This window comes from Euprymna scolopes, chromosome 23 (assembly GCF_053919585.1).
Source record: "Euprymna scolopes isolate OS-2025 chromosome 23, ASM5391958v1, whole genome shotgun sequence".
In the NCBI taxonomy this organism is placed as follows: domain Eukaryota; kingdom Metazoa; phylum Mollusca; class Cephalopoda; order Sepiida; family Sepiolidae; genus Euprymna; species Euprymna scolopes.
Window position 1 is genome coordinate 52207059 of NC_136504.1, and position 25857 is coordinate 52232915.

A 25857-nucleotide genomic window follows, 5' to 3' on the forward strand; every position below is an offset into this window, starting at 1 on the left:
ATTGATTAGTTTGGGAGTGAATCCTATACATAGAAGTATATAAAATATACACCTACCTAACTGTATATAGAGACATAGTGTGCATGTGCAGCAAATTCCATTTAAACAGTTGCATCATTTGTCAATTTCTTTAGGAATCCAGCTTGATATTTTTGGAACTTGCAGGAATCCGAGTCGGAGTTTTTGGGACTCGCAGGAATCCGAGTCAGAGTTTTTGATGGTTAGCGTTTAATAATGATTTGAGAGATCAAAGATCAATGGAATGGTTTTTACACTTTATATTGTAAGGGTAATTTGTAGTCATTCAGAAAAAGGAGGCTCAAACAAAGACTGTTGGGCATTTATGGCTTAAACTAGGTGGATAAGTCAGGCATACACTAAAGTTTATTTGTAGGAAATATGATTGGATTATGGAAAGGATTGTGAATTTTATTAACAACTAGGGGAAGGGACGTCAGACCTTGCCGGGTCATAAAGTATCTTAAACCTATTTTAATTCATGCAGATTTTGAGTTTATCATTACAAAACCAATTCTCTTTTGAATACTATATTGTACCTAAGATATAGTATTAATTTCAAAAATGAAAAAAAAAAAAAAAAAAAAAATCCGCCACGTTCCCTACCGATATAGCTATCGTCAAATAGTTAAGTTTTAATATTAAACGACTTGAAGAAATGAATTGAATTTGCCCATGCGCAGAAAGAAGTAAAAATGTCGGCAAGTTAGAATAAACAGTTTGTATTTCAACTTGCTGATATATATCTGTGCGTTATTCATCCATCCATCCATCCAAACAAAGAGTTTACTTATCATAAACCATCCTTGGTATATGATTACTATTTCCTGTTAATTTCAGTGTTATGTGACCAGTAGTTTAAGAGTTTATCAGTTAAATATTTACACACAGACAGATACACATACAGCTACTATTTTATTCATATAGATTCCATCAATGGCATTTTTGTGGTGTGTGTGTGTCTCACCTTGTATATAGATATATAACTTGGTTGGCAATTTTAATTTGTAATTACTATGATCTCTACTGCCATATTTATGTGCTTGAATTATAATTTAATCATGTAATATAACCCAAATTATGTGGCAAGATATTGTGTGCCTTTTATTCGTTATAATAAGGCTACATTCACCAAGGTGTTATTATATTAAGCACCTTAGCAAGTCAATAGGTAAATCGGTTATTACTGTTACCAGTATACATACTATGCATTCTTTTCTGTGGAATGGGTTTGTTGCTTTCAAACTGTAGAGGATGTCGGTCAGTATCAATGTTTCAGTCTCCTTTCTATTTCTTTTTGTTTTTTATTTTTTTTATTTCTTTTTCCTATCCCTTTCTTTCTTTTTTTGTCTTTTTTTTTTATTATCTTTTGGTTCTGTTTGCCTTTATTGGGCGTCGAAGTTAATTAACCTTAAAACCAAGCAAAACTACGACTTTCCAACTTTCGTTCAGTCAGATTTCTTGCTGCTTCACAACCAATGCTGCATGTCTGCTAAGTTTTAGTAAATAAGTGACAAAAGAAACCATCGTATTCTAATAAATAAAAATGAGGTCTGTCTGCTTTGTGGACTGTAATTAGAGACGGTTAGAATCCTAAAAGGATCTCTCGGTTGGAGTCTTTGAAACAGTGGGTAGATGTCTGGCATTCGGTGAGATGCTCCATCTCCTGGGGGAAAAAATAAGAAAATTGTAAAAATGAGAGAAATCAACCCAATTCAATCGTAGTGAATACCACACATGAAATTATATATCGTTATCAAAGAGTAAATCTTTAACAAAGCAAAACTTACCGTGATAAGAACAGCTCCACACTGGTAAGAGGAGCAAACAGTATTAAATGAAAGAGTTTTTTCTCCTTAACCTTTTCTTATTGTTCTGATGATATAATAAAATTATATGAAATTTTTCTTCCTCATCTTTTATTATTTATGATGATAATGATGAAGTAATAAATGATGTAGATTTTATTTTTCATTATTTAAGTTTGTCTTCTACATCTGTAATATCGCATTTTTTATCACAATAGGATCTAATATAATATATTTAGCCCTCTTTCTCTCTCTCTCTCTCTCTCTCTCTATATATATATATATATATATATATATTAGATAGATAGATATATGTGTGTGTGTGTGTCTGTGTGTGGTCATCCACATACAGTACTGTTTCGTTGTATCACAACTCATCAGTATGGCTAGACGAGGATTAAACCTAGAACCATCGCATTGATAGTCGACAGTTCAATCCGTTTGACTCATGGCTCACAAATGACTTCAACAAATGTCCAGTTCAAACGAACATTCGTTCGCCACTTTTATAGTGCTCAAGCCGTTTGTCTTTATTTACAAACAAGTAGCGATATATTCAGCATGTGAGAAATTATATAATTATTTCCACAGACAAACAATGTCGCAGCTCACAAGAGCCATGATATATATTTATTTTTCTTACCAAACAATTCTTTCAGCACAACAAAGTTTCGGCACATCTTTTACAGATCTCTTTTGTTATGCAGAAACAATAAATTATTACTATGTCAATATCGAATTTTTTTGTGCGTATACTCGTCAGAAAAATAGAATTGTTTTTGCTTAGAAATTATGCGAAAGATTTGCGGGAATTGAATAATTTGTTGATGTATTTACTTTTCATCGTCATCTTGTTTTGTTTTTGTTTTTTTTTTTTGTTTTTTTGTAAACATTTACTACTAAATAAAACAACAAAAACATTTACGATTGTTAAAAAGTAAATATATATTTGCTTTTTTTCTTAGCAAAAACATTTTTCTTTTTCTTTTTTTTTTTTTTTTTAAAGAATATGCACGGAAAAATCTGATACTAACATTTCTCCATAACGAAACAGATATGTAAAAAAAAAAAATGTATCACGAAATCGTTCGTTTAGAAGCACCATTAATTGAGGACACCTGTTTGAATTAAAAGGTAGTAGAAATCCTGGCGAGCTTATATTAAGTGGCCATTCATGGTTGGAACTTTGTGGTCAAGTCAAGTATAGATTGAAGTTTATTTGTAGCAAAGATGGTGGGATTGTTGAAAGGCGTTTGGGGGACACTCTGTATCTTAAATGTTCTTCATTAGGGGTCTACTAATTATATACGATGAATTAAAGCTTGACAACTGCTTCTGATGATTCTCTATTTGTTTAAGATTTCGACGTCATTCAAGCAGGTTGAGATTCTTGTGTCGAGAACAAAAATCAACTGATTTTAATTTACACAGACTGGCATGCGGTGTTTTTTTTTTTCTTTTTTTTTTTAAATCTTTGTAGAAAATATACTTTTTTTTTTTTTAGATTGACGGACCGAGATTTGCGAGAATTAAATTTGTTGATATATTTACTTTTCATTATCGTCTCTTTTTATGTTTTGTAAATGTTTATTACTGAATAAAACAAAAAATATTTATGATTTTTAAAAAAGTAAACAAATATCTTCTTTTTTTAACTCATAGAAACATTTTTTTTATGTTTGATTCGTATATTTTTTTAATATTCGTCTGAAAAAAAAAAGTGTTTACTTTTCCTCTTTTTTTTTCTTTTAACAAAGATTCTTGGCGCCTTTAATTTTTCGTGCTTAAATATCGCAGGAATCGAGAATCAGCAGAAGCAGTTGTCGTACATTTATCCTACATAAATAATAAAAGTGTGTTCATTAGTTTTGTTCAAAATATATAGATATTTGAGATCACTACACGGATAATATCTGGGAAATAACACTCCCTACTGATGAGACGATCACCAAAGTGTCTCTGTATATTATTGAACAGTAATAAAACAAAAACTGTTGGGTATTCATGACTAAAATTTGTTGGACAAGTCCAGCTTAGATCGAAGGATATTATCAACAAATATGTTTGGATTTTTTGAAAGACTTGTGTATATTAACAGTTCCATGTGTCTTTTTTATGTAAGAGAGAGGATGGGGTCATCCTGTACATATGGCCTCTTATGCACCCTAGAAAAGTACTTGAGTTAGTATATAGATCTAAATATTTATGTCTGTGTGTTAACTGTTTATTTGAAATAAAATTATTAAGTACTTCCTGAGCTGTTTAGGAGTGTCCATATAAAAGGCCTGTAATTAGTTCGGCAGATTGGAGTGGACCCGACTTGTATGGTTCTGACCTTGGTTCTCAGAAAAAAAAAAGAAAGAAAAACAGAAATATTATTTAAAAAGAAAAAAATTATGAATCACGTATTTCGTTAACAAAGGATTTCAACTGCTGCAAAAATTTGTTTTGTTTTGTCTTTTTTTTTTTTTTTTTTTAAAATGAAGATTATTAAAAGAAAAAAAAAACATTCTTGCCTGCCACTTGATAAGGCGTTGTCTGAAAATGAACGCACAATAATACCCATGATGCATCATTATGATCTGATGGATGCAAGCTGTTATTAGAATTTACTAGGAAATAAAAAAAAAAAAAAATTTAAATGGGGTAGTGGTGACCCGTTTGGTCGCCGATTGAGCTTTGGTCAGATTATTTGAATAAAAAAAAGTGAGTTTGCAAAGCCAGTTAAAAATAAAAAGACAGTATCTCATTTATAATGGATTATTCCAATCTTTCTATTCTCTCTCTCTCTCTCTCTCTCTCTCTCTCTCTCTCTCTCTCTCTCTCTCTCTCTCTCTCTCTCTCAACAGTGGAAGGTAATAAAGTTTTAAAAAATGAATGATACATTATAAAGAGCCGTTTTCAAGTTGATAATGAACAAACACACACACGCACACATAGACAAACTTCCTTTAGAGATAGAGATGTGTGATGCTGCATATTATTTCAATTACTCAGACTAATGTCCTCATCTTGATTGTTATTTGTAACCTCTGACCTTCTACAGGTGTATCTTGTCAAACTCTGAAATCTTTCTAGTGAACTCAAGAATCTGCACAGAATTTCAAACCGAATCCTTTATTTAGTCCATGAGAGTAGCATGCCCTCATTCCACCAGCCATGACTGGGAAGAAGTTCTAAGTAAATCACAATTAAATCTTCAACCTTCAGAAGAGTGTAACTTACAACTGAGTTTTACCACATAGTTTATCCGTTATGCCAAAGATCCGTGGTGTAGTGGATAAAGTACTTGGTAAAATGGAAACAATATTTTGAATAATAAGAATTATCAATCCTTATCTAAAAAAATTCAGATACATGTGTTAATATCGAAAATTATCTGAACTTTCATTTTTTTTTTTTTTTCATTCTAAATTTAATTTTTTTTTTTTCTTTTTAATTCAGATTGAAGAGCTGAAAAATAAAGAAAAACTAATTGCTCAGCTTGAACAGGACTTGGGTCACCAATCCAGCTACATGATGCAGTTGGAAAAGAAGATCACCACTCAGGACAAAGGTTCAAGCCCACTGACCAGTGGGTCAACCACACCTGGCAGGACCACGCTTACAGCATATAACTACAGCCCTAGCAGAGATTTGGATGGGAACCAACAGACAAACTTGGTAAGCTATATATATTTAACTGCCCAAATAAAAATAAAAAAATGACAACCATCGAAAATTAGTATATACATACACATAAATACCTTTGCTACGATAATTACCCCAAACATCACTGTATAGGGAAAAATATAACTACCAATACACCAAATTTATTTAATGTTTATTAATAGGCTTATATATCCATTTAAAATAACTACTAACCCAAACATAAGGACATATATATAAGTAAACAAATAAGTAAAGAACCTGAAAAACTAAAAACAAAGGAAAGAATGAAAAATAGTAAACAATAAAAAAAAAAGTAAATTAATATATATAAAATAAATAAATAATAAATGGATAAAAACAAATAAAAACACTTATCAATAGGAAGTCGCCAACAGTAAAGAAAGAACAACCATAAAAGCCACCTAACATATAGGTAGTAGAGACTATAGGAATAGAAAAGTACTTTAGATCAAAGCAAGAAAAGTAGACACCAGACTAATAGAATTCTAACCCCTCCCAACTGTCAACAGTTTAACCATGAAACGACACTCCCCCTTACTCCGAGTAACTAAACTAGAAAACTAAAAACAAATGAATTAATAAAAAAATAAAAATAAAAAACGAGAGATATAAAATAAATAAATAAACTAATAAATAAAAATAACACTTATCAAAAGGAAATTAAAGTCGTCACCAATAAAAGATGCATAACCAAAAAAACAACCTAAGGATATGGGAAATTTAAAATCAAGGGCAATAAATAACCACCAAGCTAAAAGAATCACCTAACACCTCCCTACAAATGACGCTATGGGGAAACAGCATCCCCGGCTTCCCCCATCACACTTCTGAAAAAAACCCTATTGCTCACATTCACAAATTATACACCCCCCATCCCCCCACCCCCCGGAATGTAGATGCACTCAAATATCTTATAAAAACCAATGTAATCTTGACATCCATTTCAATATCAACTCTTTTTTGGTCTGATGAAGTGTTGTCCCTGAATTGGGATTCCACTGAAACATGTATACACATATGTAACCAATAATCTTTGTATAATAAACAGACTACTTTTTATTTGCTTTACATAAGCATTAATATGTTCCTTACACATTCATGAGCATGTTTCAGTCAACCAGTTTCAAGTAACTAGAGACCTCTTCAGGCGATATTGCTTATACAAAAGATAAGTCCATAATGAAACTTCTACTTTTGAAACTCCTGTAAAATTTTTATTATGGACTTTTGTACAAGCAATAAAGAAGAGGTCTATTTGTAACTAGCTGACTGAAACATGCTCATGAATGTGCAACAACATAAATGCTTATGTAAAACATGTAAAAAGTATATCTACCCTACTTCGGTATTGAGCACTCCTCATTAAAACTTTATTAGTTGCTCCACCTTTGGAAAATATTAACCTGGAATTATATATATATATATATATATATATATAACACTAGATGTATGTGTGTGTGTAAATATTTAACCGATAAACTCTTAAACTACTGGCCACATAATACTGAAATGAACAGAAAATAGTAGGTACACACCAAGGATGGATGAATAATGTGTACAGGCATATATCAGCAAGTTAAAATGCAAAATGTACATTTCAACTTGCCAGCATATTTTTGCTTTACTTACAAGTCGTTTAATATTAAAACTTTTCTTACCTATCTCTTGATAGCTATATCAGTAGGAGATGCGGTTGGAATGCTAAATGTTTTTGGTTTCGATTCTAGCTGATGGCATCCAAATCATTATTTTTTTTAACTTTTGAAATCACTACTATATATTAGGTACAATATGATATTCAATATAGATAATTGGCTCTGTAATAATAAATACGAAATTTGCATGAATTAAAATATGTTTAAGCATATTTTACACTCTGGCAAGTCTGGACGCACACTGCTAGAATATATATATATATATATATATATATATATATATATAGTTTTATTTTACTTCAGTCAAAATTCTCAGAAATCAAGGGGTCCACTACCTGGGGCTAACATTAAACTCTATATGAGATACATAGATATTAGAATGTTCCATTAATTCTTTATCTTTCAAACACTGGGTTAGTAAAGAAATTGAGAACATAATTTTCCTCTCCCCAATTAACCATTTTCATACGTTGTAATATATCTTTTGTTTTGGTCTCTTAGTCTTACTGGATTCAAGGGCAAGAATTTATCTAGTCTGGAAGAGTATCCAGCATTGTGCTATTGCATGAAGTAACGTCACTTGGCGAAGGTGCACCATTCCTCGTAAAAGCTAATTTGAGTTAGCCATAGCGAGGAGATCGTGTTTGGGCAGCGAATACCATGCGATTTTGAATATTTGGTCAGGGTTTACTTTTAGGGAAAAGTATCCTCATGCCAGGTTGTTCTGACAAGCCCCTGTACAGAGAGACCTTAAACACTCGAGGATAGTGTCGAGTAGACATTCAAGTTCTCTCCCCTTATATATGTGTGTGTGTGTGTTCAAATATCATGATAAAATGAATTAAAATCAGTATTTTTCAATGTAGAGCCTTATAAATAAATTTATATAAACATTAGAGCAACCTCCCACATTCAATTTCTAAAAGCTGTCCAACACATGCCAGCATGTAAAACTGATATTAAACTGAATATTATGATGATGATGATGATGAATAATGTTTGTCTTCAATTGTAAGGATTTTCTGAACGTTGTGAATAATGAGGAAAATATTCATTTGATCCTCTTCTTGATAATTTTTATCAGGTTTTTTCAGATGTTGTTGCAAAAAAAAAAAAAAAAAAAAAACTTCCGGTTGCAAATCCTAATTGTAGTGATTGCCACTATTATGAGCCAACTTTCAATAACTTTGGGGGGAAACTTTTCTTTTTTTTTTTTTTTTTTAACCTTTCTGCAAAGCCATCGGGAGTTAAGGAACTTCCCTCCAGTCTACAGGTTTGCAAAAAGTGTTTTGTTTTTTTTCTACTAGGAGGACCACCACTTATCAAGACCCAAAGACAACTCGAGGTTAAGAGTTAATGAGTATCAGGTGGCTGGTGAGATCAGTAATGGTGGAACTTGGGAAGGGTTTGTTTATTTAAGAGGTCAGCTCAAAAAGAACTTAACATTAAATTTGAAGATGACCATATTATAGTCAGTTGAGATGCAGCCCTGCAGTATTGTGTTCCACAGACAGACAGTTCTAGAAAAGAAACTCTGCTTATAGAAGTTTCATTTAGTTTTAGGCACCGATAGAGAGTAAGGGAAATTATTGATAGTGGTTGTAGCTAGACGAGTGTTTGTTGTGAATGTTTTACAGAGGAAGGGAGCATAGATAGTAAGAAATTCCATTTCGTTTTAAATTAAAATCCCAAAAAATTGTTTTTGCCTTTCTTAATGCTTGAATTTGAGAAGAGTTTTGCTAACTTAGCAGTATTTGGTAAAATTGAGCTTTAAAGGTCCCGTATAAATTAGCTTTTAACAGTTCTGACATTGACATCGCTCACTCTACTTTTAAAAAATTTTTATGTTTCGTATTACCACCCAGACTTAGGGTTAATGAAAGGCATATGTTTGTTTTTTGTTTTTTGTTTTTTAAGGCTTCTAAGTTAAAATTAAATTTAAAGTTTAAATCCATTTCAAAATCATGTTGTACATTCATGTCAAGATGTTTGAGTCAAGTCATAAAAAAAAAAAGTACATGCTCTTTATAAGTATTATTTACATTATTTGGATTACTGTTCTCGTCTTGAGTGTTATTTGCACAATGTTTCAGCCAATATAGCCTCCGACCTTCTTCAGGTGTAATTTCTCGAACTCCGGAATCTTTCTGTTGAACTCTGGAATCTGCACTGAATTTCAAACGGAACCCTTTATTTAATTGCCAGGGATAGCATGCATGTTCCGTTAGCCATGATTGGGTATAAGTTTTAAGTAATTTGCAATTGTATTCTTAATATCACCCGCACTGAGGTCGGAGGTTACATCGGTTGAAACGTTGCGCAAATAACACTGAAGATGAGAACAGTAGTCCGAACAATCAAAATAATTCAAGTTATTAATCCTCATCTCAAAAATTTAGAAACATGATGTTCTTCCTTAATTTTAACTCCAAATTGTAATACGAAAAAAAATCAAATCAAATAATCTCTCCATGTCTAGCTTATGTTTTGTGGGTAACAATTACTCTTACATTATTATTATTATTATTATTTTTTTTTTTTTTTTTTTTTTTTTTTTTTTAAAGAAATACTGCTGGGAAATTAGTTAAAAACAACATTTTTTTTATTTGCTTACACATTTGTGATCGATCTGGATTCAAAAACATCTATATTATATTTCTTTTAGTCCGTCTTTCTGTTCCATTTTTTTCACGGAAACTACTGGTCCGATCTGGCTAAAATTTTGTATAAACTTTTATTATAATAAAGTGCAGCAAACTAAGCATTATGGTATCTGTTCAATGCACAGTTAGAGATTAATAGAGATTCGTATCAAATGCGAAAATGAGTGCAAAATTAACCATATTCAATCATCAGTTTGGCATAAAGCATTCACCAACGGGCTTTAACTTCTACCTGCGTTTAATGGACTAAAAATGTCTAGTATTTAATAAGTTATAAGCATTTTGAGTTTCGTTAATATTGGATCTAAGAAAACCGAAAAAGCTAATAATTTCTATTACGGATGAAATATTTTTAATGTAAATAGGTCACACAGAGGATTAACGAAACCAAAATAAATTGTTCTTGAATAATTTCCCAACGAGATTTCTGTTTAAATAATTTATATCGGTAGTACTAATGATTATTGTCTTGTGGATCGGCCATTTTATTAGGAATTGTTCAATTTTTATATATTTATGAAGGTTTATTTCGCCTACGTATTTTATTTCATTCATTTAGTTATTTATTTAATGCTGGTCAAGCTGTTATTTATCCAGCATAAATGATTCAAAATATAATCATGTTTACAGGATTTTTTTTTTACGTAATCAAAAAAAAAAAAAAATAGGCGTTTTACTTTCTTTTATTTCATTTTTAATGTGTATCTACGTTAATTTGACTTTTAACGGTCCCGTTTCCTTTTTGTTAGGAGTAAAGTGTAGTATTTGATGGCCTTAGTTTGTTTATATTTAATTTTATTAATTTGATTCTAAATAATTCAAAGTATGTTATCAGTTCTGCTAGTACGCTTGATCTTTTCTGTGACGAAGAAATCTTTCTAGGCAGGCAGCGGTAATTTTTATTTTTGTACGACTGTACCGTTACACAGACGTTTACTCATGGGACCCACCCCACACGTATGCAGACTACGTTGTAAAGGAGACTAAGACAAAGAATAAATCAAATTCACTTTTTCGTGCAACAACAACATTTATTTCCGTATTCTCCCGTCACGCGTGACTTCTCTTTATGGCTGTGACGTCTCTCACGCAATCGTCCCTTTAACGTGCTCTTTCTCTTTTTTATAGTCGTTTTTCCTTACAGTAACGTCATTTCGCATTCCGTATACAAATGCATACGAAATGAGAAATGATTGTCTTCTCTGACCCTGTCTTCTTGAACGTCGTTTCTAACGTGCGTGCTCTCTCTCTCTCTCTCTCTCTCTCTCTCTCTCTCTCTCTCTCTCCCTTACAGGGACGTCATTTTGCATTTTGTATGCATTTGCATACGCGCGCCCGCACTCTCTTACACTAATTTAGATTGCCTCTTTTGGGATGCTTGGTTTTCCTCACAGTAAAAACTGGCTTTGTGCTTAGCTTTGCCTTCGTGACGGGAGGCAAGTTAATAGGAACTTTTTAGAGTTCTTAAGATTATAAATTGATTTTTAACGACCCTGCTATGTCCACGGGCGTATTCATCGTTTCCATGTTTTTATTTTCATATTGCTACCCGGACTTAGGATTAATGAAGAGCACCCCCCCTCCTTTTATTTTCATCTCTAACGCAGAAGAAAGGTTTACAAGGTTTGCAATGCCATTAGCTACATGTTGCTGTGAATAGTAGCAGTGGTAACAGCGAGATTATTTAAAGTAGTAGTATTAATTACTATGTCAGGCGTTCCAAAAGTAATTCCTCCCATTTTTTTTTTTTTTTTTTTTTTTAATTAGCTTGAATGGATCACAGGGGATTGCAAATTTCATTGTTATGATGACTGAACTCAGGCATTCATAACTTGAAAGTTTCATTTTCCTGTTGCAGATATTGACGGTGTGAGACTCTAAGAAAGCAATCCCTGTCATCGACGTGCATCAGAAGCAGAGATGCGTCATTGAATTTCTGAAAAAAGTGTACTGAGAATGATGAGAACAATGTAGAAAAATAAATTCTGTAGCGCAAAATATCACTCATTTTAATGGTGTCACTTCTGTCTTTGTAGTATTTCAACTTTTGAGTTAAAAAAAAATGTAGAAGGCTTTACCTTTGGAATGCCCTCGTATGACAAAGCATGCTCCAGACGCCAATGCACAGCTATTGTTCATCGCTGGCAAAAGTACATTGAGAATGGTGGTGACTATGTAGAAAAATAAATTCTGGAGCACGAAAGGTCACTTGTTTTAATTGTATCACCCCCATCTTTGTAGCTCTTCAACTTTTTGAGTTAAAAAAAAATAAGGAAGCTTTACTTTTGGAACGATCCTCGTATTACCGACACATTATTTTTAAGGAAATACTGGTTGGGTTAAAAACAATTTATTTTGCTTTATCTAATCATTTGTGATCTATTTGTGTTAAAATTCTTTTTAATGTAATAAAAGTTTAAAGGGATAGTAAATTGTTAAATGTAAAAAAACAAAAAAGAAAACATGTCCTTCACTGACAGACATACAAATAGATCACAAATCTGTAAGTTAACCAAAATGAATAGTTTTGGGTTTATTTCGTAATTACCTTTCGTTTAAAATAATTTATTCTCTTCAAATATGGACGCTCAAAATGTCTATAATTAAACAACAACAAAAAAGCATGAAAATCTAGTTAAAGTTTTTATGAAAACAAGATTGACAATGAAATCAAAAAGAATATGCATAAGTTAGCATTTTAAATTTGTGAATGAATATCGTCTGCATCTAATGCTGATATTAAAAAATAATTATACACACACATAGATCCATTAAATTCTGGATTAATAAATATTGAAAATTTAATTAAAATTACTTATTTTCTGATTTTTTTTTTTTTTTTTTTTTTTTTCTTAAGTGGAGAGAGGGGTTGTTGATTCGATCCTGGGCTTGGGATAGGTGCTGCTGGGATCATCACACTGAAGAGCTGTGATACAGCGAATTATTGAAACATTCTGTCTGTGGATAACTATGAATTATTTTTAATATCCATATCAATAAATGTTTTGTGTTATACTTATCAGTATGGACAACGTAATTGCTGGCAGTTAAATGATTCAAACCCCGGATCCAAGTATTATGAATCCTGACTGTTAACTGCTAGGCCGTTGTGACAATCATGCTTTCAAATGTAAAATAAACACGGTTGGTGTTTGTTTGTTTTTTTGGGTTTTTTTTGTACACACAAGTAATAAAAGTAGTCAGGAGTGTGTACGCCGAGGGGGCACAAGTGCTATGAGTTCATCAGAACATATTCCATTAAATAGGACTCTACATTGCGAGTGATTTTTAAAAGTGGCAACTAGAAATAATGAAACACTTATCTTTTGGCGATTGAATTTCTTTCACTGACAATCTTCCAAGGTTCATTACTGAGTGAAAAATATCTTTTCAGCTTTTTTTTTTATAAAACGAACAAAGTTAAATTATTTAAATAATAAAACTTTAATAGAACAATATACTTTTCTTTTCTTTTTTTTAACGAAGGCTGTTTAAAAAAAATATCTGAAGAAATTAGACTGCTTATACCTTCAAGTATCAACATAAAATTACACTTATTTAAAAAAATAAAAATAAAAACACACACACACACAAATCTTTACGATGTACATACTCGTCACAGGACGAAGATGTCATATTCTAAAAATCATGTGGGTTTGGCTAGTAACTTTTCTATTAGGCTAGTAAATGAAAATATTTAGTTGTCAAAGGTCAACTAAAGATAAATTTGTCCGTAGAGCCCTGTTAAAGTACTTGTAAACCATGGCACAGGAATGCAACATGGCAGCGATGAGACAGGAGTTGGAGCTTGACCGATAGTGCAGGACCTATAAGATTCATGACATTTTTGGACTCTGTCTAAAAGTGAGAAACTAGTCGTATATGCACTAGAATAATGCAGAGGTTGTTTTTCGGCAACAATCGTTCGTTTCTATTTCGCCTGGACAACGCCGAGGCACAGGTTCTGCTAGTTTCTATACAAACTACTTTATGTTAAAAAAAAAAAAAAAAAAAAGATGGAGATTGCTTTTATTGTCTATGCAAGTTATATTTGCTTATTTCGAATGATTATTTTACGCTTATCCTGTTTACTGTGATCCACCTACCGGTGATAATCTCCATCGGATAATCCAATAAAGAATAAGATCTCATCATAAATAATAATTGAAGGCCAGCTAAAGGGATTAGCGCATTGTCTAATTTGTTATGAACCTGTTTCAATGGGTCCTAAGAGGAGTTTAGTTAACGGCTTGGCTTGCTCAATGGAGTTACCTATGGTAGCCAGTATAAAATGAACAGTGTTGAATTTAATGTAAGTATTCAATTCAAACAGAAGTATTGAAAACTTGTATTGGTTTATTTTCACGGTAGGTGTTTAACCTCTCTTCTACCCACTGTAAAACATTAATAACCAAAACTCAGGGACAATTGCACTTTAACTCACCGGAAGTATTTTTTTTTGTTTGTTTTTCTTTTCAGGAAATATTAAATAATGAAGCATTTATTGAATTTAATTAAAATTGTTAAAAAATTTATATATAAAGCAACAATATTTCGAAATAAATTATATTGAAAATTTACAAATAAAATGTAACATTTTGGTTAAGTTAAAAAAATTAAATTTAAAAAAAAAACTCAAAATTAAAAAGTGGGCTTGATTTACCTAATTATGCAATGGAACGGAAGTCACTAAACATGAAACGAAATACAAAACTATATGGAAATAATTTATTTCAAAAAATTATTTTAGTTTTAATACTTCTTGTTCTATCATGAAAAAATAAAAGGTAATAAACTTTCATTTTTTACATTTCTATGAAGTTTTTTATTTGTTTTAACACTTGTCATGAAAAAAAAATAATGGGAATTTTTATTGTTTACATTCCTATAAATGGTGTCTTTTTGAAATAATATATTTGTCTTTCAGAAGTTTTATCACAAAATTTTGTCATAATGTCAGAAACTTTTTTATTAGCTACTTTGTTTTGATATATTATTTATGACAAAATTATGTGATAAAATTTTTAATTATTTCCATATAGAATATATTAAATATTAAAAAAAATATTTATGGAAATGTAGAAAATAAAAGTTTATTGTTTTTTATTGTTTCATGATAAAACAAGAAGTGTTTCCATAAGGTTTTGTATTTCGTTTCATGCTTAGTGACTTTCATTTCCATATTTAGGTAAACCTTACCCACTTCCGGCGTCTTAACTTTGTGTACTGAATTTTTGGACTTAATCAACATTTTATTTTTCAAAATAAATATTTTTATATTGCATTAATAATTATATTATGAACTGAATGAAAATGTATCTTTTTATATATTTTTTAAATTTTTTGGTGGTGATAGAAATGTCTTTAATTAAATAAAAATAAATCTTAAGAATTGTAATAGTTATTTTAGAATGTTTTGCTATTTATTTAAGAATTATTTTTTTAAACAAGTATCGATTTTGGATTATCTCACCTTTGGCTAGTATAACAATTCTAAAAATCCAAAATTAAAAAAAAATACTTCTGGCGAGTTAAAGTGAACTTGTGCTAAATTCGTTTAGCCACGACCGTGGCTCAGAGGCTAGGGAATGAGGGTGGAGAGTTGTATGTTTTGGTTTCGATTCTAACTTATGGCACACAAGTCATATACATATATATAGTTTTGATCTCACTATTACGTTCAACATAGTAATCAACAGATAATTGTCTCTATAATAATTAATATGTAATATGCATGGATTAAAATATATTTAAGTGTATCTTACGACAAGGCAACGCCGAGCGACCTGCTAATATATATATAAAGTATTGAAAATATATTTATGGCAATTAAGCTAAACAGAGGCTGCTGCAATTCATCCCTAACAATCTCCTATGCCTTTATGTAATATTTATTTCACTATGATAACATTCTTTCTGATATTCTATTTGTACAAATACAGTATAATATTAATATTGTATATATAATTATACAGAATAAAATTAATATTATATAATTATACAGATTAATATTATATGTATAATTATACAGAATAATATTATATATATAATTATACAGAATAATATTATATATATAATTATACAGAATAATATTATATATATAATTATAAAGAATAATATTAATATTATATATATAATTATACAGAATAATATTAATATTATATATATAATTATATGGAATAATATTAATATTATATATATAATTATACAGAATAATATTAATATTATATATATAATTATATGGAATAATATTAATATTATATATATAATTATACAGAATAATATTATATATATAATTATACAGAATAATATTATATATATAATTATACAGAATAATATTATATATATAATTATACATAATATTAATATTATATATATAATTATACATAATAATAGTAATATTATATATATAATTATACAGAATGATATTAATATTATATATATAATTATACCGAATGATATTAATATAAATATATAATTATACCGAATGATATTAATATTATATATATAATTATACCGAATGATATTAATATTATATATATAATTATACAGAATTAATTATACAGTATAATATTAATATTATATATATATATAATTGTACAGAATAAAATTAATATTATATATATGTAATTATACAGAATAAAATTAATATATATATATATAATTATACGGAATAATATTAATATTATATATATATATATATATATAATTATACGGAATAATATTAATATTATATATATATATATATAATTATACAGAATAATATTAATACTATATATATATAATTATATGGAAGATCAAAAAGAAAAATCATTTATGGTTTGGGTTTATTAACACAAAAAAAAAAACAGTATTTATTTCTGATTACAACTTCGTCATAGTCCAATGCTAACAAATTCTTGTCATGGACTGCCCCATAAATAATCAAATAGTTCATACCATCGATTAATATTAATACTTTCATAGTGTTCCACATCTCTCAGCAGGCATTTTCATTTCCTTAGTGTCTATTTTTATGATGTAGTCTTGGTCTTGACAAGTAGTTACCTAAATTAATAAAAACACAACACAAAACAGTACAATTATATGGAAGACCTAAATTAATAAAAACACAACACAAAACAGTACAATTATATGGAAGACCTAAATTAATAAAAACACAACACAAAACAGTACAATTATATGGAAGACCTAAATTAATAAAAACACAACACAAAACAGTACAATTATATGGAAGACCTAAATTAATAAAAACACAACACAAAACAGTACAATTATATGGAAGACCTAAATTAATAAAAACACAACACAAAACAGTACAATTATATGGAAGACCTAAATTAATAAAAACACAACACAAAACAGTACAATTATATGGAAGACCTAAATTAATAAAAACACAACACAAAACAGTACAATTATATGGAAGACCTAAATTAATAAAAACACAACACAAAACAGTACAATTATATGGAAGACCTAAATTAATAAAAACATAACACAAAATAGTACAATTATATGGAAGACCTAAATTAATAAAAACACAACACAAAACAGTACAATTATATGGAAAACCTAAATTAATAAAAACACAACACAAAACAGTACAATTATATGGAAGACCAGAATTTGTACTTGGAGTTTATTAGCAAAAAAAAAAAAAAAAAAAAAAATAGTTTGTTTGTTTGTTGATTTAATTTTGTCTTTTATTCATGAATTTCAGAAAGAACATCCTGACCAACAAATTAAAGGCAGCAAAAGTTTTAGTCACTTGATTCGGAGAGCAGACAAAGAGAATTCCAGCGCTCTCGCTCAAATACGAAGTTTACAACAGAAGGTTTCAGAACAGTACAAAACCATTGCAGCACTCCGACAAACATGTTCCGTAAGTACTTTTCAACCATGTTCAGCAATCATGCAATGCACGTGTATTGTAAACGACGGACCTGTGATGGGGGAAAATATCTGACTTGGGGCTTGACTATCCAGAATTTGGTTTCTCCACTTGGAAAACTATGATGCTTTCGTTAAGTCTCAAGAAACAATGGACACTCCCTGCGAGGGTAGCTGCGCATGTAATTGTGAGGTAAGAGTTGTGCAAGCCCAAAACCACACCTCTCCTGAATCAGCACTGCCTGAGTCCAGTGGCAAGGAAAAGTGCTAGATGACTGGAAACGATGCTGAAATAAGCGGAGAGCATGTACAGCACCTGGAATTCCCAAATGGTCACCCATTTTAGTACTGTCTAAGCTCAACATTGCTTAACTTTGGTGATCTAACGAGAACCGGTGTGTCAACGTGATTATACCGTATATGGAAAAGTAACCGCCTCTTATAAGCGAGAACAAGCCAACAAATGGTTTTTTACTTGTTGAATGCAATATGTTGCAGGTACTGTACAGTTCTAGGAGGTCTGTTCGATTCAAGAATTTGCCTTCTCTCTTTGATAAGGGGTTATTTTATCGCTCATTGCCTGAGGCACCCTTATTAGGAAATGCAGATGACGCTGCTCGGGCATTTTTTTCTTTTTAATCCCACTCTTCGACCTTTGTGTCACATCTTCTTGCCATAGGAGAAAGATAAATAACCAACTAATAGATATCATAGTCAGTCAGATGTTATGTCCACAGATTAGTATCTGATCTCGAGTGATAAGCAAGAGGAGTTTTTTGGTTTCTGTTGAGTCTCAGAGACAGGTGGATCTCTCGATGCTAATCTTAAGGGCTGCTTGTTTTTTAAGTAGTGATTTTTTTTTTTTTTTTTTTCATTTTTGTTCAGACTTATGAACACAGGATTTTAAGCTAAGATATTGTTTTTATTCAGTTAGAAATGACTACCATTCTTATTGTAAGTCTTTCATTTAAAAAAAAGTCGCCAACCTAATAGGACCTGAATTGACATCTAAGCTTCAGCCTCTGTCCCATCGACGAAATATTGCATCCCTCTGCTTGTTCTACAAATATTTTAATGGTGAATGCTCTGACGAGCTACAAACACTTGTACCCCCTCGACGTGAATACCCCTGACAAACCAGACAAGCAGCTAAATCCCACCCCTACACAGTAGAGATCCCTAGGTGTAAGAAAGCCTTCTACTCCAATAGTTTCTTTCCCAGAACTGGTAGACTTTGGAACTCACTTCCGGGATTCTGCTTTCCCAACTGTACTGACATGCAGAAGTTCCGAGTGTAATGTGAACAGACATCTTTCTACTCATCTCCCTTCATAATACCCCCTGCAAATTATGTCCCCCAATAGTAGTCCCCTACTTCAAAGTGGCACTGTGTCTTGTTTGGGGTGAAAATAAAAGAATAAAAAAAAAAAAAACACCCAGAAAAATCAAATGTCATTTTAAACTTAAAAAGTTAAAACGTTGTTATTTGTTTTAAAACTCGGTTATAATTTTATTTGGTAGAAAAATCTGTTTGTTTACAATAGTGACCAACACGACATGATTGATGCTATAATCTGCATTGAAATGAAGTCTTGAATTAGGATGGAGAAAACGAGCAGCTGATCATGACACATGTAGTGAATGTGCGCAAACTCAAGTTCAGTTATTTCCTGATATTCTTAATATTCATTGATGACCTTCCTGATAGTATTGTATCGGAGATGGGTATATTTGTTAATGATACAACACTATAACATGTATGAGGGAAGAACGGACGTATACAAATCTAAGACAATGGCAGAATCGTTAAAAAATGACCTTCAGACCATAGTGGAACGGGGCCTTAAATCAATTAGTAGTAAGACTAAGTTGTTCACCTTTAACAATTACAAGACGCCTCTCCAACCACTGATATCCATGACAAATAATACCTGAGAATCCTTCCTTCAAACTCCACAGCTTAACATTCACAGGCAATATGAACTGGAACAAATACATTGAGGACATTGCAAATGAAGGTGGACTCCCTCTATCGAGCTAGAAGACTACTCACACCTGAGAGTGTCCTGTACCTCTACAAAGCCACCATTCATCCATGCCTGGAATATTGTTGCCACATCTGGGCTGCTGCATCAACCACCCGTCTCTCCCTCTTGAATAGGGTTCAAAAAAGAGCCTTCAATCTAATAGGCCTCACTTTGTCAACTAAGCTCCAACTCCTGTCCCATCGCTGCAATCTTGCATCTCTGTGCCTGTTTTACAAATATTTTAATAGAATGTGCCCTGATGTGCCCCCTTGATATATATATCTCCAACAAACCCGCTTAGCAACAAAATCGCATCCCTTCACGGTTGAGGTTCCTAAATGCCAGATAGCTTTCCACTCTAATACTTTTCTCGTGAACAACTAGACTTTGGAATTCCCTTCCTGATACATGCTTTCCTGACTGTACTAATATGCAGAAGTTTAAATGTAACGTAAACCAACATCTTGTTAATTTCTTCTAGGTATGGTCCCAAATAGCAGCCCCTTACGTCCAAGTGGCGATATGCTTTGTTAGAGGTGAAGATGACCAAAAAAAAAAATTTTTTTTTTAAATTTGCATTGATCTATTTGCTGCCAAAAATATAGTAATTAAGGAATTCTTGGAAAAGAAAAAAAATCAAACATCTTCCTTTCACTGGATTTCATCAATTCCACGTTTGAAGTGTAGGTGAAAAGTTTCACTGTTAATTTCTCATCACACAGTTTTCAGGGTGTTTTTTTTATTTTTTTTTTTTTTTAATCACTCCAGACAAGGCTTGAAGCCACTTGATGTAAGGAGCTAACAAGAAGGCAAGATGATTATCGCAAAGACAAGAGATATCTATCGACTTGAAAAGACCAACACTATAAGTAGTAGAAAAACAGTCATCAGGAAGAGTTCTATAAGCCTGAAATTCTTGGAAAGAAGTTACTAGAGAATAGGTATGAAAATAGTGAATTGATGGGCACCACTAGACCAACAAGTCAAACAAGCTGGAACAAAGGAAGCAGGGAATAGATCAGTCAGTTCTAGAGAACATGTGCCATAATAGTATTTATAAAAAAAAAAAAAAAGAAACAGACTAATAACTAGGGTTAGGACAACAGCATATTCTTTTCATTGAGTGAGTATCTGTTGCTATCTTATATGCTTTTATATAGAGTGATGTGGTTCTCGGTTAATTAACTGTGTCGGATATATACTTGAGTCAAAACAATGAAAAGAATATGCTGTTGTCATAGCTCTACTAATAACATATACAGCATATCACATTGACACACCAGTTCTCGTTAGATCACCGAAGTTAAGCAACCTTGAGCCTGGTTAGTACCAAATGGGTGACCATTTTGGGAATTCTAGGCGCTGTATGTGCTTTCCGCTTATCTCTGCATTGTTTCCAGTTGTCCTGAACCTCCACTTGCCACTGGTATTCAACAATGTTGACTCAGGAGAAGTTGGGGATTGCGCAACTCTTGCCACACAAATTTCATGCACAGGCATCCTTACAGTTGGTATCCATAGTCTGTCAAGACTGAAGGAAACCTTTTTTACTAATAACTAGTGATAGGACGATTCCAATATTTTTCCCGATTCCGATACAATTACAGATTCCGCACTAAATTACCGATTCCGATTCTTTATAAATCTCTAAATTTTCAACTATATAACTGTATTTTTCTAGGATTGCCGTAGAAGCATACATGTTAAATGTGCAGATATATTCCGAAATGTGAAAATATACTTGTGGGGGACGATCTATCGATTTTAGCTTAACTGGTAATTTAAAATCAATAAATATTTATTGTTTTATCATTATTAACAACAATGAAAGATTTTGTTTTAAACAAAATTAAATAAAAAAAAAAAAGACAAAAGAATCATTTTGGCATCGGAAAATTGGTACAACTTTTTCCAATACCAATTCCGATACCCTCAAATATTCCGATTTTTCCGATTCCAATTAATCGTCCCAACACTACTAATAACATTACGAATCTGAGATAGAGGTTGCAAAGGAGAAAGTGTGGGAGGTGGATCAATCAAAGTACAGATACGTTTATGCACCATATCAAGAACTCTCACATGCGACAGAGATTCATCAGCCCAAATATGGCAACAATACTCCATACATGGTTTGATAGTAGATTTGTAGAGATGGTTGTGAAAAAGTATTTAGAGCATTTTAGGGAACTGATTTTATTCAAAAACAGAAAGAGCAATGAATTTAATATATATGAACTCCAAGAAAGATTTGATGAAAAAAACAAAACAAAAAGACAATAAGTTTTAAAGTCAATTTCTCATCAAGAACAGAGTCATCCATGAGAATCTCAGAAAGAAAAGGGGCACACCTACGATTGAAAGTCTTAAAAGGATTAAATGAAACAAAACTTTGTAGCTTAGTGAGGGATGCCATTTTCTCTTCCCTGCAACCTATTTTCCACAGAAGAGACGTTGCGAGCCTGTCTCTGCTTTATCATTATTTTCATGACGTCTGAACTCCAACCTATGGTTCCCTCTTAGCCTGACTTTCATAAAAAATACTTGTCTAGCTGAAACCACTATCAATGATTTTCCTCACTCTTTATCTGTGCCAAAACCTAAACATAGATTCCATGAACAAAGAATAGTAATCATTAGTAAATGGAAATTCGGTAAATTTGTTAACAAGTGGAACGGCTAATCAAGAACTTGTTTACGTTAGACTTGAAGACAACCATATTGTAGTCAGCTGGAAAGCAGGAAAACTGAAGACAATTCCACAGGCATGCAGCTCTAAGAAAGAAGCTTTGTTCATGGAATCTACGTTTAGGTTTAGGCACAGATAAAGAGTGGGGGAATTATTGATACTGTTTTCAGCTAAACGAGTGTTTCTTGTGAAAGTTTGGCGAGGGGGGACCATAGACTCGAGCTCAGTCGAACACTTTCCATGAAAATAACGATACAGCAGAGACAAACTCGCAACATCTCTTCTGTGAGATAGAGGTTGCAGGGAAGAGAAAAGGACATCTCCTACGAGGCTACAAAGTCTATTTTGCACTCTATCAAGGCAGGACAAGTCCTTTCTAGCAGCTCCTGCCCAGATGTGGCAACAGTATTCCATCCTTGGACGTACCTGGCTCTTATATGGATAGAGAATGGCATCAGCAGTGAGATATCTACTGGGTTGATAGAAGGATCCCACAATTTTTCCAGCGGCCTTGGCAACAGATTTGATGTACCTGTTCCATTTAAGATCAGGAGTAAAGGTCAAGCCCAGAAGCTTGTCAAAACTTGAGGCCTCTTGAAGACGAGGGCCATTCATTTCAGTTGATGCCAGATGTGGATCAGAACGTTGATGATGTAAAGAGAGAAGCTTGGTTTTAGATGCATTAAAAGTAACCAGCCACTCCTTTCCCCATTGTACCACGTGCTCAAGATCAGAGGAGAGAGAATCGGAGAGAACTTGGTCATTTACTGTACAATAAACCTTCTCAATCACTGATTGCCATGGCTAATGATACACTGCCTGAAAATACTTCCCTCAAACTCCTAGGATTAACATTCACAGATAACATGAATTGGAACAAATACATTGAGGTAATTGTCAAGGCTGCTGCAAGCAAGGTGGTCTCTCTCTACCGTGCTAAAAGGCTACTCGCACCTGAGAGTATCCTGTATCTCTACAAGGCCTCTTTTCTCCCATGCATGGAGTATTTTTGCCACATTTGGGCTAGTGTGTCTGCCACTATTCTCTTGCTACTAGACAGAGTTCAGAAAAGAGTCGCCAACCTGATGGGTCCTGCACTATCAACTAAACTCCAACCTCTGTCCCATTGCCGAAATATAGCATCCTTGTGCCTGTCTTACAAGTATTTCAATGGCATGCTCTGATGAACTCAAAGCACTAGTACCCCCTCAACGACAATACCCTCGACAAACCTGATAAGCAGAAAAATACCATCCTTACACTTGTAGAGATCCTAGATGACGTAAAACCTTCTTAGTTTTGCACTTTGGAATTCCCTCCCGAGCTCCAGTTTCCCTGATTGTACTGACATGCAGAAATTTAAGTGTAATGTAAAGACATCTCGCTGGCCAACTCCCTTAATATTATCCCTGCAAATCTGATCCCAAATAGTAGCCCCTCACGACTTAGTGGTTCTTTGCCTTGTTTAGGATGAAAAAAAACTTTTTAAAAAATTTGTTCATTTCTGAACAACCTTAATAATTTGTGCTGTTCTCATCTTGAGTGTTATTCTCAAAACATTTCGGACGATGTAACCCTTGACTTTCTTTAGGTGTATCTTATTGAACTCAAATCTTTCTGTTGAACTAGGTAATTTGCATACAATTTCAAATATAACCCTTATTTAATTTATGGGTATAGCATGCTCTCGTTCCATCAACCATGCCATCAATTGCAATTTTCTATCTGTATAAGAGCCAAGTACATCCTAAACTGGAGTACTATTGTCTCCTCTGGGCAGGAGCTGCTCAGTGCGACCTATCTTGTCTTGATAGAGTTCAAAACTGGTTTCGAAACTTGATAGGTGATGCCCTTTTCTCTTCCTTGCAACCTCTTTCCCACAGAAAAGACATTGCTTGCCTGTTTTTGCTCTATTGTTATTTTCATAAGTGCTTGTCTGAGCTCCAATCTATTGTCCCCTTCTTTGCCAAACTTTCACAAAAAACACTCGACCTACAACCACTATCAACAATTTCCTCCACTCTCTATCTGTACCTAAATCTAAACACAGATTCCATGAACAAAGCTTCTTTTTTAGAACTGCCTGCACGTGGAACATTGTTCCACTGGTCTGCTTCCCAGCCGTTTACAATATGGTAGCCTTCAAGTTCAATGTAAACACATTCTTGTTGAGCTGCCCGCTTAAGTAGTCCAAATTCCACCCAATCTACACCATTACTATACATTTACTTACATTTATTAATCCTTATCCTTGAGTGGTCTTCAGGCCTTGATAAGTGTTGCTCCTTTGTAAAAAAAAAAAAAAGAAAATCGTATTCTTAGTATCGCTCACACTGATTGAACCTTCAACCTCCAGATGAGTATCATTAAGAACTAAATTTTACCTAGTACTTTATCCGTTACACCATCGGTTATGAGAATAACATTCAAGATAAGAATATCCAAATAAAACAATTTACCAATCCTTATCTAAAAAAAAAAAAAAAAAAAAAAAAGATTCAGAAACACAGCATCAATAGCCTCACCATCCAGATATACTTTCTCCACATCAGAGTTTACATCTGTCTCTATTCTAATCTATTTCCATTGTCTTGCACACAAGCTGGTTACCCTCTCTGTCTATCTGTAATTCCATTGTACTTCTTGCAGTACCAAATGCTTACAAGTCCATATGGTTATCCATTTTACCAAATGTCACCTCCCATAAGTTGGAATAAGAAAGTGTGTGGATAGGAAGGAAGATGAGTAGGAGGGGGGGGGGAGGTATACTCATCAGAGAAAACTGAAACGCTTCTTAACTTAACACCATCTAGTTGTTACGTGAAGTCATTTTGTTGGTGAAGAGAGAGAGGGGAGGAGGAGGAGGAGGAGGAGTTGTGTGGGATGATGCAGCCAAACTGCCGGCTGCAAATAAGGATACGTAAAAAAAAAAAAAAAGTTTGGGGGAGGTGGAATGCGTCTAATGAGAACTGTTAGCATCAGTATGTATTTTTTGTGTTTATTATTATTTTTTATTTTTAGGAGAAATGAGAGTAAATGATTCAATCTGCCAAGCAAAATCTTGGATAGAGAGAATGGTAGGCTCTCTTGGCAGCAGATAGATTACCATTTTTGCTTCTCTGAAAATAAATACCCCAAGCATTCACCGAATAGTCCCAGACAAGTTTATATATATTCCATTTTGTCTGAAATTTTTATTTCATGTTCTCAGCCCTCTCACACACACACACACACACACACACTTAAAAAAAAATTAAAAATCTTTATATTAGAACTGATCCATACAAAAAAAGCTCAATATAATGTATAGAGCAATTGAAAACAACAAAATTGATGGTGAAAATAAATTACTATATTTACTAATTCATCAAATATTCAAACAAGAATTAAAGTAAAGAATACACATTCTTAACCCATAACCGTGGATTTTTA

At 32.5% G+C, this 25857-nt stretch overlaps 1 protein-coding gene, 1 long non-coding RNA gene and 1 pseudogene across 8 annotated transcripts in view; 1 reads left to right on the forward strand and 2 right to left on the reverse strand.

Annotated features, from left to right (window-relative positions):
- Window positions 1-25857, forward strand: part of LOC145245893 (uncharacterized) — a 321405-nt gene that overhangs the window by 129475 nt on the left and 166073 nt on the right. For all 7 annotated transcript variants that reach the window (XM_080107620.1, XM_080107621.1, XM_080107622.1 and 4 more), the window contains exons 2-3: window positions 5271-5489; window positions 17540-17701. In XM_080107620.1, the coding sequence (XP_079963746.1) occupies window positions 5271-5489; window positions 17540-17701 (381 nt within the window). The remainder of the gene's footprint in view (window positions 1-5270; window positions 5490-17539; window positions 17702-25857) is intronic.
- Window positions 1471-25857, reverse strand: part of LOC145245895 (uncharacterized) — a 67695-nt gene continuing 43308 nt past the window's right edge. Inside the window, exon 3 of the long non-coding RNA XR_013863044.1 lies at window positions 1471-1684. This is a non-coding gene — a long non-coding RNA (uncharacterized LOC145245895). The remainder of the gene's footprint in view (window positions 1685-25857) is intronic.
- LOC145246369 (5S ribosomal RNA) lies at window positions 18014-18131 on the reverse strand (annotated as a pseudogene).